The sequence below is a fragment of the Meles meles genome, chromosome 16 (assembly GCF_922984935.1).
Source record: "Meles meles chromosome 16, mMelMel3.1 paternal haplotype, whole genome shotgun sequence".
NCBI lineage: Eukaryota > Metazoa > Chordata > Mammalia > Carnivora > Mustelidae > Meles > Meles meles.
In genome coordinates this window covers 70665886-70682887 of record NC_060081.1, presented here as the reverse complement: position 1 = coordinate 70682887, position 17002 = coordinate 70665886, and the positions used below count along the sequence as shown (strand labels likewise).

The 17002-nt window shown below is 54.0% G+C and overlaps 1 protein-coding gene across 1 annotated transcript in view; it reads left to right on the top strand.

Moving 5' to 3' along the window:
- PREX1 (phosphatidylinositol-3,4,5-trisphosphate dependent Rac exchange factor 1) overlaps positions 1-17002 on the top strand; it is a 178013-nt gene that overhangs the window by 115274 nt on the left and 45737 nt on the right. The window contains exons 9-14 of the mRNA XM_045980873.1: positions 1429-1578; positions 3663-3810; positions 11175-11275; positions 12654-12757; positions 12952-13001; positions 15160-15235. Coding sequence (XP_045836829.1) covers positions 1429-1578; positions 3663-3810; positions 11175-11275; positions 12654-12757; positions 12952-13001; positions 15160-15235 — 629 coding nt within the window. The remainder of the gene's footprint in view (positions 1-1428; positions 1579-3662; positions 3811-11174; positions 11276-12653; positions 12758-12951; positions 13002-15159; positions 15236-17002) is intronic.

Here is a 17002-nt window from a genome sequence, read left to right as displayed (position 1 = left end):
ATAGCACCTTCTGCCCCCGAGAGGTAACCGTCTAAATTGTGTGATGGTCATTTTCTTGCTTTCTTTTAAAAACATTTTTATCTCCCAAGTATGCATTAGTAAACATTTTTTTTTTTTAAAGATTTATTTATTTGACAGATAGAGATTACAAGTAGGCAGAGAGGCAGGCAGAGAGAGAGAGAGGAGGAAGCAGGCTCCCAGCCAAGCAGAGAGCCCGATGCGGGGCTCGATCCCAGGACCCTGGGATCATGACCTGAGCCGAAGGCAGAGGCTTTAACCCGCTGAGCCACCCAGGCGCCCCAACATTTTTTTTTTTTTAAAGATTTTTTTTTTTTACTTATTTGGCACAGAGAGAGATCACAAGTAGGGATAGAGGCAGGCAGAGAGGGGGAAGCAGGGGGAAGCCAAGCAGAGAGCCAGACTTGGGGCTCTGTCCGAGGACCCCGAGACCACAGCCTGAGCAGAAGACAGAGGCCTAACCCACTGAGCCACCCAGGTGCCGGTGCATTAGTGAACATCCTAATGAAAATTTGTTTCAAGACTTTCTTTAAATAGGTATATCATTATATACATACTAAGTGGGTCTAAATATATACATGTAGTTACATAGATATTGTGTTATGCATCTATTTAAAGGGTCATAAGATACTGTGTGTTCTTTTGTGTCTCACTTTGTGCTTCTGCCTGGAGGGGTCAGCACGGTGTTGGTTCCCTCTGCTGTGTAATTCTCTTATGCCTGCCTTTGGTGATAGACATTTGGGTCATTTCTGCTGTTGGCTATTATGAACAGTGAGGCAGTGAGCAGTCTTGTGTGAACCTCTTTGTGTATGTGCCCTTGAGCTTGGCGAGGGCAGAAGTCCCTAACTGGTTTTGAGACACAGACTTCTTCGGCAATGTCACAAAACCTGTGGACCCCTCCTCAGATTTAGGGTATGGGCAGCTTCCACTTTCCTGGAAAATGACAGCCTGTTTTCAAAGAGGTTGGTCAGTCCCCATCCCAGCCAGCAGCATGTAAGGGCCCCGAACTTGGCATTGTTGGGCTTACACTAGATTTTAAGTAGCCCCAGTGTCCGGGTGAGATGGGCAGGGAGGCTGGGATGTATTCCCAGGCTCCAGGACTCCTGCATTTGTGCCCAGACTGTGGGGTCTCAAAGCCCCTGTAATTGGTGGGTGTGTGTATGTTGGGGGGGGGTCTTTGTTTGTAGATCTTCTGTACTTTGCAGAGTATAGAGAGGAAGGGGCGTGAGCGTTTAAAGAGTTGCAAGTTCAGCTGTCAGACCCTGATCCTGCTGATGCCCCTGCCCCCTGTTTTTCTGGAGCGAGTTGCGCTAGTCCCATGACCTTACTTTCAAGCAAGCGAGTAGGGGGAATGTTCAGAGTCGTAGGCTGGGTCTGGGCTCACCCACCTTTGCCTTCTGCCCCTGCCAGCGGATTACCACAGCAATGGCTACACTGTCACCAATGGCTGGAAGATCCACAACACGGCCAAAAACAAGTGGTTCGTCTGCATGGCCAAGACCGCGGAGGAGAAGCAGAAGTGGCTGGACGCCATCATCCGTGAGCGGGAGCAGCGCGAGAGTGAGTATGCCCTCTCCTGGGCCTCCAGCTCTGGGGGGCTGTCCTGGGATCCTGGGGTGTGTATGGCTTTCTCTAGGCTGGTCACTTCTGCCAAGGGAGGACTGTGTCCAGGGAAGGGGCCTAAGCTACAGGATGCGGGTCCCTGAAGGGGCAGAGAGCTCCGGGACTGTCTTAGAACTTGGTGGTATCTTGGGTCACCTGAGGGCATCTGGTAGTGTCCACTCAACAGATGGGGACACTGAGACCCAGTGGAAGGGATTTGCCCAAGGGTCAAGGGTCATATGGTTGGTCACCCTGGTTCTTGGTACCCTTCACCCTTGTGGGCTGATAGCTGAGACATTGCCTCCATGCCTCTCTCTCCCCCACCGGTCTGTTACCTTCATCTGGGCTTCTTTGTGCTTGAGACTTGGGAGTCTGCCTCTGGGAGGAGGCTCCTTGGGGGTTGCTCACTAACCGTGGTCCCGGATCTCTCTGGGCCCAGGCTCCCTGGAGGCCCTTGCGTAAGTCGTGTGGGGCTCAGTGTGGTAGGTGGGTGCGGTTGGGACCTGGGTTCTTCTGCAGAAATCTGGGAAAAGAGAGCTGTGCTATGTCTGGGGGCAAATTACTTTAGCTTCCCAGATCTCAGTGATGCCGTCTGATAAGTGGGGATAAAAGTTCCTCCTGCCCAGGGTTGTAATGGTGCTAAATGCAGTTTGGATTTGACCGTACTTGGGAAATTTGACACGTGATCCTAAAAACCCTACCTACCCACCCACCCCCACCTTTGCAAAGGAGGAAACTGAGGCACAGTTATCTCTGTATCTGCAACCTTCTACGTGGGCGTATCATAGGTCCCTCACACTTTCCATGTCTAATCAGAACTCCTAATTTCCACCATCTTCCGCCCCAAAGCTGGAGGTTCCCCATCTTAGTACCTGGTTCCGACTCTTGGTCCCATCCCTGATTTCTGCCCACTCCCCAGATTCAGTATATGGAGTCCCTTTACTTTCGCCAAATCTGCCCACTTCCCTTTCCCCACTACTTCCATCCGTGAGCAAGTCACCACCGTCTCTCAGGAATATGGGCCCCGCAGAGCTGGATCCATTGTTTTTCCTTTTCCGTAGAGAAGCTAGATTTTAAGTTTTCAGGTGATATTTCTTGATTTTAAATTTTGTATGAAAAATTATGCAGATGGCTTTAAGCCAAGCTACTGAAACTGGCCCGTGGTCGGCAAGCTTGTGAGCTCTGAAACTGGTCGGGGCTGGGTGTGTGCTCAGGACGAGGGTTGGGGGGGGTGGGGTTCAGGGGTGTGGACTGGCCTTGGGTGTGGCTGATCAGTGTCTCTGTGGTTAGAATGGGGCTGTGGTCAGTGCAGGGTATATGTGGTCACGAGTAAGGTGTGGCCTCAGTGGGCCTCAGTCCTTAGAATTGGGTGTTGTCCAAACTGTGACCTCAGGGCTGGGTTTCCAGGGGTGGTGTGTGGATCATGGGTGCAGATCTGGAGCCAAAGTTTCTGGATTGAAATCCTGGTTCTGCCACTTCTAGTTGGGTAAATTTAGATAGCTTCATTCCTCTGGGCCTCTGTTTCTTCATTTGTGAAGGGGGGATAACTTGGCCTTACAGGTTTCTTGAGGATTAAGGGGCACATAGTAGGCACTTCCAGCATTTTCTGTTGTTATTTGTCATTGCTGTTGTCAGGAGCAGACAGGGTCCAAGCAGAAAAATGTAGGCAGGGATCTGGTCAGGATTCTCTGTATGCTGTCTAAAGAAATGGGCAAATTTTTATCCCTGGTTGGAAGGAAGAACTCAGTAGGCTTTCTGATAACCTCTGAATTTGTTGAAGGGTTGAATGAGCTTGACTGCCTGTTACCCTGGAACCTAACCTCTCCGGGCCTCGGCTTTGCCATCTGTGAAATGGGGGAGATCAGCCAGCCGCCCCTACAAGGTTGTGCGGGGAGTCACTGGCAGGTGTCTGGAGCAGGGGCTGACACTCCATGAGGGCTCTGTACATGACCCTGGCGGGGGCTTCCAGGAGCCGCGGGCCTGCCCCCCTCTGCTCCCTAGGGCTGGTGCTCGCCTGGCTGCTGACCATGTCCCCTCCGTAGGCCTGAAGCTGGGCATGGAGCGGGACGCCTACGTCATGATTGCGGAGAAGGGAGAGAAGCTTTACCACATGATGATGAACAAGAAGGTGAACCTGATCAAGGACCGTCGGAGAAAACTGAGCACCGTCCCCAAGTGCTTCCTCGGCAAGTGAGTGGTCCCAGCTGGGCCTCCGTGGGGTCCCCGTGCTGGTCCCCGGAAGCCGGTGCGCCAGAGTGTGCCCGCCTGGCTCTTCCCCAGGACCCTGGGGGGGCGGAGCCACTAAAGCACCCCGAGTCCTCGTGTAACAGACCCCAGGGGTCAAGAAGAATTAGTGGGGGCCCCATATCGGGTCTTTCAAATGTTTCCTCCCACACTCACCGTGGAATGTACAGTTAATGTTGTCACCAATGCACACATCCGCGTAACGTACGACTGAAGCCAGTTTCACAGAACTTACTGTGCTGGGCACGCTCTGAAAGTATTTGTGTCTTTTCTGTTCTGTTTTCTATTCTGCCCTGTCCTTTGCATGTTATCTGTTTCTTCTAAAAAATGATGTGAAGCCAGACGGTGGCATTGATTTCACACACGCCTGATGGGTGGCCCGCCGTGGATTGGGACGCTGCCCTCACACTCACAACAGGACCCACTGTAGACAGCACAAGCAAAGAGGTTCTGAACACAGGGAGGGCACGTGGGAGTTGCCGGAAGCGCCGAAGAGTGGACGTGGGTCTTGGCATCGGTCCGCACGGGCTCCTGTCACCACGCATTGCACACTGAGCAGCCCAACAGAAACTAACTGCCTCGCAGGCCTGGAGACTGGAAGTCTGAGACCAGGGCGTGAGCAGGGCTGGTGTCCCGTGAGGCCGTCCTGCCTGGGTGTGAGGGCGAAGGGGAGGCTCCTGGAAGCTTTCAGGATCTGAGGGCCTCTGACATCTCTGGGAAATACATTCCTTCCCAATAATAAAACATTTTACCCCCTGCCCCCATTTTATAACCAAGGATCAAAGGGGTCAGAGCACTAGTGTGTTTTAAACCCAGAGGCAGATTCACAGTCCCACCGAAATTGCCAGGCTCTGTGCCGCCCTGCCTTGAGCTCCACGCGTTGGTGGACGCAGAGGGTGCCAACCTCACGGAGCCTGTGGTCCTGCCGGGGAGAGGGAAGTTGACCTGGGAGGCAGGGACTTTATTTGGAACATATTGACTAATAACCCACGCGCTTCCTAAGAGCTTTTGAAGAGGCCTTGGATATAAGTGTTTGTGTTCCGATCTCAGACCAGGGGAGAGGTGATTTGGACGAAGGGAGTCACAGTAAAGGTGGGGGAAGTGGTTGCATTCTGGGTCATTTTGAAAGTGACCGCATTTGCTGGTTGGGTGAGAAAAGAGTTGAGCATTGTGAGCCCTTGGAAGGCTGGAGTTGCCGCTGCTGCGAAGGGGAAGGAGACGGATGGAGGAGCAGGTTTTGGGGGTGGCTTCTCTAGGATGGGTGCCCTCGGGACTCTTAGACACCCGGATGGAGAGGTTGACTTGTTAGCTGGTTATAGATCTTGACTTGGGGAGAAAAGACTGGGTTGGAGAAGTACTTGTGGGACATGTGGGCATTTAAATTTTTTTTTTTTTAAGATTTTAATTATTTGACAGAGAGAGAGATCACAAGTAGGCAGAGAGGCAGGCAGAGAGAGAGGGGGAATCAGGCTCCCTGCTGAGCAGAGAGCCCGATGTGGGGCTCGATCCCAGGACCCTGAGATCATGATCTGAGCCGAAGGCAGAGGCTTAACCCACTGAGCTACCCAGGCACCCCTAATTTTTTTTAAGGCTTTATTCATTTATTTGAGAGACTGCACAAGCTGAGGGGAAAGCCAGAGGGAGAGGGAGAAGCAGACTGCCTGCTGAATAGGGAGCCTGATGTGGGGCTCGATCCCAGGACCCCAAGATCATGACCTGAGCTGAAGGCAGATGCTTCATCGACTGCACCACCCAGGTGTCATCAGAAAACCATTTTGATGGTTTTTAAAGCCATAGGACTGAAATCTGCAAGGGGACATGTGGGGAGAGCCGAGGCAAGGTACTGGACCTTGGGGCCAGCAGCGTCGGGAGGAAGGAGCCTAAGAGGGAGCAAGCAGAGAGGCAGGAGGCACCCGGGGCGAGTGTGGCGTCCTGGAAGCTAGGCAAAGATGCAGACACAGGGCCCAGCGGCAGCCAGGTTTGGACGGCGAAGGTGGAAATGCCCGGAGGACGTTCAAGGGCCAGTGTTGACCTGCCTCTTCGGAGACCAGGTGTGGAGCCGGGGCTGAGCTCCTTGGTCACGGCCCGAGTCTTATGGTGGAAGGGGCAGCAGGCAGGAGATTTTGGGGGGTGACTGGGCTCCTAAAGAGTGGCTGGGGGCTTCCCTGGATGGGGGTGCCCTGTTGCAACCCCAGCTGCGAACTCCAGGAGGGTGTGTGGAGAGTAGTCTGGGCCCCAGACCTGCGGGAAGCGAGGCAGGGGCGGCTTGGCTCGTCTTCATCAGCTGGCCTTTAATCCCTGGGCAGAAAGGAGGTTTTTCTCTCTGGAGGGGCTTACTTCTGGGCCCCTGGGTCAGACGACCTCTCCGCCTCTTGCCAAGCCTCTTGGGAAGCTCAGTGCGGCCGGAAGGGATAACCTGCCCGTGATTAGAGTTTCGGTGGAGTGTTCTGTCTCCTCAGGAAGGATTAGGGAGATTTGTTTTACCGCCTCTTTGAAACAGGGCCAGGATTGAAGCTTGTTTTATAATCACCGAGGCCCTAAGGACCAGACTTCTACAAAAGATTGTTCTAATAAAGCTCTTCTCTCCTCATAGCTCTTTGCCCAGCCCCAGGGCCCGTGACCTTCCTCCTTTCCCACCAGGGCTCAGCTCCCAAGTTTCCTGCAGGAGCATCCTTGGTCCCTTTGGATGGAAGAGACCTGTAGCCACCAAGACATAATTATCCACCTTTCCTCGCTCCAGACACTGGCAGGCGGCTGTGCCTTTTAACCCACATACAACAGTGTGGGGCAGGTCACTGCCATTATCCCCATTGTAAGGGTAAGAGAATTGAGGCACAGAGAGGGAAGAGGTCCTGTACAAGGTCACACAGCCACAAGTGGGGGATTGGGATTTGAATCCAGGACTCTCTCCCACCACACTCTGCTGCATGTATCCATTTATATTTCTGTTCAGCACATTTTGTTTTTCCTTGGTAGTTCCTTTGTCCATATCCGTCTGCACTACTAGAAGGGGAATCCATGAATACAAAACATGTCTGATTTATCTTTATAACTTCCGAGGGTTGGGCTTTGAGTCAGCCTTGGACACAGGCCCTGGTTCCCCCACTTTCAAGCTGTGTGACTGTGGGCAAGTTTTTAACCTCTCTGAGCTTCAGTAAAGGACCAGTTAATGGGAAATAGTCAAATATGTCTCACAGGATTATCAGAGGCTTCAGTGAGAAAAATGCATGTGACATGCTGGGCACAGTGCTGGCCAGAGTGACGGGAATGTGTGTTGGGGTGGCCTGTTTCTGCCCTGATCAGAGGCAGAGCTCACAAAGACGATCAAGGAATAAAATCTGGATGTTTGTGTGGAGGCATCATGGGAGGGACAAGGCGTTGGGCAGACAGAATCGATTCATTCCTGTATCCATGGAGTTCATTCAGTGTTTCTTGAGCCCTTACGGTGTCCCAGCAGGAACAGGACAGACGAGCCTCCTTCCTCGTGGAGATGACTGTCTGGGGGGAAACCAGAAAACACACAAGGAGACAAACAACAGCACAGAGGGGATTTTTGCCAGCCGGCGGATGTTGTAAGAAGTGAGTTAGGTTGATGTTAAGGAGGTGCGTTTTAACCAAGCTCTAAATGGTAAGCAGGAGCTGGTCATGAGAAGATCTGGGGGAACAGCATTCCTGGCAGAGGGAACAGCAGGTGCAAGAGCCCCACAGCTGGAATGAGCTTTGAGTAATTAAGGAACAGCCAGGCCAGTGTGGCTAGAGCGAGGGTGTGGCCAAGGCATGGGAAATGAGGCTGCAGGGGTTGGCAGGGGCTCTATCAGGCAGGTTAGGGGGGCGGGGGGCTTGGGTTTTATTCTAGGTGCTCTGAGAAGCTGTTCAGAGTCTAAGTAGAAGGGTGGGAGGAGGATGAGCTCGTCACACCGGCTCTGGGTGGAGGAACTGGCAGAGCTATGAGAACTCAAGGGATAAGTGTAATGGTGTGACTGGTGGCGCAGTCAGGGAAGGCTTCCCGGAAGAAGAATGCCTTTGGCTTCCACCTTGTCCGAGGTTAGATGTCATTCATTGATTGGTGTCTGCTGTTACAGACGCTCTGAGGTGGGAGGGGCCTCACTGTCTCACCCACCTGCGTGCTCAGGTGCAGGGGGTGTCCGTGGGTAAGAGCCAGTCAGTCATGATTTGTCAGACACGGCTGCAGAAGCTTCTACAGGAGTTCTTCAGGAAGCAGCCTTAGGCAGTGGAGTTACAGGGACAGGCAGAAAACCTCCAGTCCTGCCCTCACGGAGGAAACAGGTGAGAACAAGGGAACTGCCGGTGGTCAGTGGCACATTGGGCCTCAGCTCCGGGGACTGTCCTGGGGCGACGGCAAAGACACCTGTGTATCCCCTGTGCCTAGCGTTGGGCCTGACCCGTGGTCATGATTCTGGGGGTTAGGAAGGAAGGAGGGCTGAAGCTCGGCCCATGCAAACTCAGCCAGTGCCCCTTGCCTGAGTCCCAGACTCCCCACCAGCCTCGGCTGACCACCTCTCTGTGTCCCCAGCTCAGTGCTCCAAGTTACATCTCTGAAGGGCTGGATCTTGCCGCTCTTTGTACCCAACGTCCTGGTTGGGTAGATTGCAGATTGCTGGTTTCCTAACCTTTTTTTCTCACTCAGGACCTTTGTATGTGCTGAGCCCCCTGCTTAGAACACCCTTCTTTGCGCCTCGGCAGAGGCAGACGGTGCCCCAATGACCTGGTACAGTTTACGCATGTGTTTTATGGGGGCTACATGGGGCTTTCAGGAAATTTTGGACTATATATCAACATTGAGCAATTGGGAGATATCCCAGGAAGTGCTGAATTTCCGGCTTCTCTTGGAAAGTAGGATGCTTTAGTCTTCCCAGCTGTATGGTGGGGTGGCTGGTGTCTTCAGGAGCGCCCCTGGCTGGTGCCACAGAGCCTCAACCTGGCCCCGCGTCCTCCTTTTTTTTTGGAAAGAGAGAGAGAGAGAGGGGGAGAAAGAAGGGGTAAAGGGAGAGGGAGAATCTTAAGCAGGTCCATGTTCTGCGCAGATCCCCACACGGGGCTCGATCTCACGGCCCTGAGATCATGACCGGAGCCGAAATCAAGAGTTGGACGCTTCACCAACTGAGCCACTCTGGTGCCTCCAACCTGACCCTTCTGTTCCTTTACAAGAACTCGAGGGCCCTGTGTTACAGATGAGTTTTATCTGGTTTTGCGCACTGGGTCCCTGCTTGAGATTTCATATGGTGTGAAGGTTTACCTGTGGAATCCAGAAGGCCCCTGAGTGAACCACTTGTCAGAACAACCATACTGAGGCCCAGAGAGGAACAGGGTCTTGCCCAAATTTGCCCAGCAAGCTGCGAACCTTCCTTGTTGCTCTAAAAGGGGTTAAGACTCAGCTTGGGGCAGAAACTTGGGTCACAGTTGCTCTTCTCTGGGGCTGCCTTCTTCCGCCCCTAGCAGAAGACACCGGGACACTGCCGGCCCCCCATCTGGCCACGGGGCTGCCGGTCGGTGCCAGAGGCGGCCCCCAGTGGGACAGCTGGTGGGCAGCCGGAGGCCGAGTGTCCAGCTTCCGAGAGTGGGCGCTCAACATCTGTTCGCCTCCCTCCGCCGCTGGCAGCTTTCCCCCATCTCTGATTTTGGGGACTTTGAGAATGAAATTGGGGGGGGTGGAGGACCTAGAACAATCTTTTACCCACCCGGGGCTCCCTCGCGCCCCTCCCTTCCCCCCGCTTGGGCTGCACCCGGGGCTCTCTGAATGCCTCAGCTCACCCACTACCTCCACATGGGCAGGCTTTGCTCTACCAAACACTGGGAAGCTAAAAATAGTCTTGCCCCCTCTGGCCATGTAATTGGAAGCGGGACAGCTGGTTTCGATAAGCAGGAGAGCTCTGTGCTCTGGCCAGCTGCCACCTGCTTTCATTGAACACAGATTGCCTCCGTGGAAACAGCCCAGTTGCCGGCTCTCCCTTTTCCTGCTGACTTCGAGTGGGCTGAGCTCTGCACTGAGCCCGAGTGCGCCTCCAGGAGCAGGGCGGCGGGGTCTGGCTGAGCCTCTACCCCACCGGGTAGTCACGTTGGATCTGCCTGATTTCATCGGGCTCATGGATGGAGCCTTTCTTTCTTCCAGAGACCTTCCTGTTGGCCCTAGAACATTCCTTCTTGTTTGATGATTTATTCTTTCATGTGTTCAAGAAGTGATTATTGAGGTCTACTGTGCTTTAGGCCCTCCTCTAGGTCTGGGGATAGGGCTGTGAATCAGACCAACAAAAGTCCGTGTCAGTGTGGAGATTACTTTCTGGTGGGGCAGACAGCTGATAAACACGTACAGAAATCTGTAACAGTACAATTTCAGACAAGGATAAGTGCTCAAAAGGATGCAAAACTGAGAGGTGTGCGGATTGTTTGGGGTGCTTGGTGAGAAGGAAGAACTTAACATGAAGAGCTGGGGGAGAGGGCTTTCAGGCAGAGGGAATAGCAAGTGCAAAGGCCCCGAGGTAGGTAGGAGTGTGATCTTTTTGAAGAAGCAGAAGATGGTGGCTATGGCTAAAACAGAAGTAAAAGGTAGAGGAGATGAGATTGGTGAGGATGGCGGTTCACGTGGGGGCATTGCCGTTGTGAAGGCAGAGTTTGGATCTTTTTCTGAGAGTAAAGGGAAAGCCCCACTGGAGAGTTTGACTAGGAGAATGACATGATCTGATCACCGTGAGCTCTCTTGACTCTCCACAGTCGTCTTTTTTGGCTCTTCTTTCTTCCTGCCTGTTTGTTTCTTCTTTCCTTCTGCTCATCCATTCATGTTGCCATCCATCATCTGTCCCACCCATCTGCCCGGGTCTCTCTTCATTTAGTGTCTACCCATCCCCCCGCTTCTCCCCTCCATCCACCTGCCCACTGGTCTTTCCAACTACCTACTCATTTATCTATCAGGTCATCCATTCATCTACCTTCCTGTTCACTTACTTCCCCACCCATGGGTCCATCCACCCATCCTCCCTTACTTGTTCCTCCCCTCCCTCCCTCCCATCGACCCTTCTTCCTTCCCTCTTATCCATCCATCCATCCATGCACCCATCCAGGGCACCTGAGTCAGGGCTGGGGGTCTGGTCACACCCACCCCTCTGCCACTGGTCCTAGGGAAAAGCACAGGGTCTCAGCACAACCCCTAGGGCTGTGGGCTCCCAAGCCTTGCTTTCCCGTGGGACGTTCTAGCGCTCCCTCGAAGGAGTGGGGAGGGCCCAGCCGGTTCCGTGCCGGTCTCTGTGTTCCCAAGCCTGGCAATTTCTCTCAACTGCGTCTCATGTTCCTGGCAGTGAGTTTGTTTCCTGGCTTCTGGAAATTGGTGAAATCAGCAAGACTGAAGAAGGCGTGAACTTGGGCCAGGCCTTGTTGGAGAACGGTATAATCCACCATGGTGAGTGGGGGCTGGGCCCGGGTGGGCCGGGGACGGGTGTGGGGTTGGGGGGTGGAGGGAGGCACAGGTCAGACCGCAGCTGCATGCTACCCGTCTCTGAGGCTGCCCCATTGCCCCAGGCACAGTGTAGCCTTGGGACACGGATGTCCTTCTAAATCTGTTTACTGGGCTGGAGAGCCCTGTACTCACCTGGGACACTAGCAAAGCAGGGACCCTGCGAGAAGTCCCTTCAGAAAAGAGCGAGAGCCATTTATGTTTTTGTCATTCAGGCAGTATTTACTGAGTGCCTGCTACATGCCAGGCACTGTGCACACAGCAGAGAGCAGGCCAGAGGAATACGTCTTTGTGGGGCCGATGTTCTAGTCAGAGGGGGTAGGTGGTAAAGAAAAGAAGTGAAACCTGTGTATGCAGATGGCGCTCAGTGCTGCACGGGAGGTAGGGGGTGGGGGGGGGGTGGGGGGGTGGGGAGAGAAAGCAAGGGGGTGGTTGGACGGCCTCTCTGAGAAGGTGCCCGAGAGATCGAGGAGCCGGAGAGCACTGAGGCTCTAGGCCGAGGGTCGAGCAGGTGCAGAGGGCCCCTCCTCCACCCCAGGAGAGGAAGCCATGTGTGCTGGGACCTGCCAGGTGGCCGGTGCTGCCACGGGAGGGGGCATGGGTGCTGCTAGGAGATGTGGGCAGGTACAGGGCTGGGCACTGTGTGGAAGGGGTGAGGTCCAGGACCGCCCGAGGGACTGTGGGGTCTTGGGCTTTTGCTCAGAGTGCAGTCGGAAGCTGCTGCCGGGTGCCGAGGTGAGGGGAGCCATGCTGAGGCTCAGACCTGTGCGGGGTTCCTCTGGCCGCCACGTCGGCAGTGTCCTCTTGTGCCAGGGACAGCAGCGGGGGCCCTGGTGGGGGGCCGTGATGTTCCAGACGGGAGATGACCCGATGGCTCGGAGCAGGGTGGGATGCAGAGTCAGACTGTTAATGTTTTGAAGGCAGAGCCTCCAGGATCTGTTAATGGATCCACGGTGGGGAGGGCCGGAAAGAAGCACCAAGGGCGCCCAAGGCCATCGTATAGAGAGGGCATCATATATCCTGACCGTGTGGTCTCACACCCCAGCACCCACAGTCCCAACACATGCTTTGGCGACCGAGCACCAAGGAGGTGCTGGGCCAGGTGGGTCCCAGCGCAGGCCGGGTCAGGGCATTTCTGGGCCTCTTGGGAGACCTGCAGGTGCCCCGCCCCAAGCCGAGCAGGGAGACCTGGTTTCTGCAGAGGAGCAAGGGCGGGGGGCGTTCAGCGAAACTGCGTGTGGCACAGAGCCTGGCCGAGTGCAGGGTAATGAAGGGCGGGGGTGGGCGGTGGGCCCAGCCTCACTGGCCCCCTGGGTCCCTCCAGTGTCTGACAAGCACCAGTTCAAGAACGAGCAGGTGATGTACCGCTTCCGTTATGACGACGGCACCTACAAGGCCCGGAGTGAGCTGGAGGACATCATGTCCAAGGTAGGGACGCCGCCCGACCCCACGGCCCTGACCCCATGGTCACTGCGGAGCAGGCCTGCATCCTAGTGGCCTGTGCTCCTCCTCCTCCCCCACCCGCCTGCTCTGTGCCGGGAGCCGTCTCTCCCGGCAGCCCAGACTTGGAGGCTCCTGAGGATGTGTGGCCTGATCCCAGACCCTGCCTTTTTCTCTTTCAGGGCGTGAGGCTTTACTGCCGCCTTCACAGCCTCTACACCCCCGTGATCAAGTGAGTTACTCTCCCGGCTCCAGTTTCACCTCTGCCTCTTCTCAGCTGTGTGGCCTTGGGCTAGTCGCTTAACCTCTCTGAGCCTCAGTCTCCTTCTGCATCAGATGGGCTAATTGTCGCATCTACCCTCCATGTTTTTCCTTAGGGCTGAGTGAGTCACTCTGTGGGAGACGCTGCAGCGTGGTGGTGAAGGGTGTCCGTTCTGGGGCCAGTTTGAGTCTCAGCTGCTGGTAACCAGCTGTGTGACTTTGGGCAGAGTTACTAAGCCTCCTGGTGCCTCAACATTTTGCTCTGTGGAATGGGGATGATAACAAGATCCACTTCAGGGCCTTTGCACTTGCTGTTCCCTCTGCCTGGAATGCTTTTCTGTTCTCAATCTGCATATTTACAACCTCACTTCCTTCAGATGTCTCCAAATCTAAGGGGCCTCCCCTGCTCACTTCTCAAAGCCTCCTTGTCTGGTGTGCACTGTCCTCCTTACTTCACTTTGGCCTTTCTTCTTGAAACTTGACAGTGGTTGATGTGTTATGTCATTATTCCTTACTGATTTGCTGTCTTTCTTCCCCACTGGACTGCATACTCACCAAGGTCAGGGAGTCTGCTCGCTGCTGTGTCCCTCGACCCTTGGCCAGCTCCTAGAGCGCTGCTGTCCTATAGCCCTTTCCACACTGGTGGCCACGCCCCCTGTCTGTGGGGTCCAGTACAGTAGCCGTGAGTCATGTGTGGCTTTCAAACCCTTGAGATGGAGGAATGTGATTTTAGGTCTGATTTAATACTCACTGATGGATAAATGGGTACATATTGGAGAGTGCAGAGTAGCCCTCCGTGAATGTTTGTTATGTGAATGTTGGAAGGTAATTAACCTCTTTGGCCTCTGATTCTACCTCTGTGAAATGGGCATAAGAATAGCTCACGCCTGGGCACCTGGGTGGCTCAGTCAGTTGAGCATCAGCCTTCAGCTCAGGTCATGATCCCGGGGTCCTGGGATTGAGCCCCACGTCTGGCTCCCTGCTCAGCGGGGAGCCGGCTTCTCCTTCTCCCTCTGCCTGAGTCTTTACCTACTTGTGCTCTCTTTCTCTGTCAAATAACTAAATAAAATCTCAAAAAAAAAGAAAAAAAAAGAATAGCTCACACCTCTTGGGTTGCTATGAGGATTAAATTTGAGTGATGCCTGGCACATCGTGTGGGCATATAAATGCCAGCCATTGGTTCTTTTCTTTATTATGAAGCTTATGGTTGTGGATGAAGGAATGGAGAATGTGACCTCATTCTTTTTTTTTTTTTAAGATTTTATTTATTTATTTGACAGACAGAGATCACAAGTAGGCAGAGAGGCAGGCAGAGAGAGAGAGAGGGAAGCAGGCTCCCCGCTGAGCAGAGAGCCCGATGCAGGGCTTGATCCCAGGACCCTGAGACCATGACCTGAGCCGAAGGCAGAGGCTTAACCCACTGAGCTGCCCAGGCGCCCCGTGACCTCATTCTTACCAACTGCAGTTTCCTCCCCCTGAGTCTTGACGGCTCTTGCCCACTCTTAGAGGAACGGAGGGGATTCCAGCATTTGCTAACCTTGTCAGGGGTCAGGCCCTGGGAGCCCCTCACATCTGTAAACCAGCCCCTGCCTTCTCCGTGCCCTTGCGAGAAGGGCCTCCTGATTGGCCCCTAGAGACGGAAGTGGCAGGGCCAACACTCAGTGGCACGCGGCCCGCCCGGCTCCCCAGTTCCTAAAGTCTAGAGAAACTCCCCAGCCAGACTTGGTCATCAGCCTGTGTGTGGCTGGCCACGTAGACTCCTGTTTGCCAGCCTCGAGCCCCAGAAACGGTCGACTCACTGCAAGGTTAGCGCGACCCTTCGTTCCAGGACTGAGGGGGAATTTTTTTTTTTTTTTTTTAAGATTTTATTTATTCATTTGACAGAGATTACAAGTAGGCAGAGAGGCAGGCAGAGAGAGAGAGAGGAGGAAGCAGGCTCCCCACTAAGCAGAGAGCCCGATGCGGGGCTCAATCCCAGGACCCGAGCTGAAGGCAGAGGCTTTAACCCACTGAGCCACCCAGGTGCCCCTGGGGGGGATTTAGATGCCACACATCAGAGCATGTGCCTGGGGAGAGCCCCAGGGGTCTGTGCTCCCTGATGTGCTCACATGTGCTCCGTCCTCCCGCAGAGACCGTGATTACCACCTGAAGACGTACAAGTCCGTGCTACCTGGGAGCAAGCTCGTGGACTGGCTGCTGGCTCAGGTGAGCTGTCCCCCAGCCCATGGGAGCTGTCCCCCAACCTGTGGGATCTGTTCCCCCCGACCCATGGGAGCAGCCTGCTCACTCTGCCCAACACCGAGGAACTGACCTGGCTACTGGCCTTGAAGTTGCTTTAAACAGTTTTTCCTTTAGTTTTCGCTCGTGTAAAATACATATCACACTTAACTGTCATAACCGTGGTTCAGCGTGCTGTTCATGACCCGACGTCTGACGTCCCCTCACATCGCTGGGAGCCGTCCCCACCCTCCCTCTCCAGAGCTCTTTCATCTTGCAGAACTAAAACCCTGTCCCCGGTCAACACCAGCTCCCCTCTCGCCCCTCCCTGCGGCCCCTGGCAACCTCGCTTCTGCTTTCTGTCTCCAGGTGCTTGGCCACACTGGGTACCCCCGTGAGCAGGGTCACACAGCCTTTGTCCTTCTGTGGCTGGCAGACGGCGCTCAGCATCATGCCCTCAAAGCCATCCACATGGTGGCCTGGGTCAGAATTGCCTTCCTTTGCGAGGCTGAATAATATTCCATCGCACAGATCTCCCACATTTGATTTATCTGTCATTTATTATTATCCATCTACTAGTGTCTGCTTAATGGACACTTGGTTGCTGCCACTGGAGGCTTCCAGTTAAAACTGGGACAGTCCCGGCCTGGCTGGGACAAGTCGGTCTCATGTTGAGGCACCGAACGGGAGCCTCCATGGTGAGCTTGCCAAGTTACTCCTTTCGCGGAAGTTGCCCAGGGGGCAAGGGCTGGGCAGCAGCTTGGTTTTGCTGCAACTTCCCGAAGGCTGTTGCTCCCCTGAGATGCTGCAGACACTTCTGTCTGCCGACCTATGGCTCCTGCTCCCTGGGCGCTTCCTCTGGCTGGGTTTTGTGAATTATCTCATGGAGTCCTCTAGCCCGTTTATAGGCAGGGGCACTGGGACCCAGAGATGCTGAGCACTTGGTTCAAGGGTACACAGCCCCGTAGCAGCAGAGCTGGGATTGGGATGGGCCTGCCTCTCCCTGCTTGTACCTCGGTTCTTCGAACTTTTCAGGGAGCTTGCGAGAGTGTTCATTTGTAAATCTGTAAAGAGAGCGTATTGGCTCCAAAGACGAGGAGACAACTGTGAAATCAAAACGGATAAGTGTTTAAACGTTTACAGAATGCAGCTTTATGTCAGCCTCCTTAATTGTTAAATTTAGCATTCATAAAAACCTCATTCCATTTGAAAACAATTTGCTGGCGGGATTTTCTCATGTCACACAATTCCTGATGATTGCCTAGAAATCGTAGCCAATCTGTAAAGTAAATGTTTCTTGGCGCCAAATGACTTCAAAAGCAGGTTTAGAAAAATCCTTGAAAAATTGTTTTCAGGCCCAAACAGCATATTTAATGTAGAATGTGGGTGTATTTTAATATGTTTGCTGTGGTGTGGGATGCTAGGACCCGGGAGGTCTTAAAACAGCCCTGGAATTGGAATTCGTTTTGCGCATCTGGCAGGCGCAGAGCGCTAACCACTGCGCGGCACTGCCCTCCCCTTCCGGCTCCCGAAAGCAGCTCCCAGCGTGTGCCTGATTTCTAGTAGCCAGGCCGGCCTGGGTCAGATCCCAGCTCTGCGTCTTCCTAGCGGAGTGCTCTGGGACAAACCTCTTAGCCTCTCTGTGCCTCACTTTCCACACCTGCAAAATACAGCTAAAAACAATACCTTTCCTGTTAGATTGTTTTGAGGATTCAGTGAGTTAATCACATAAAGTGCTTAGACTGGCACCTGGCA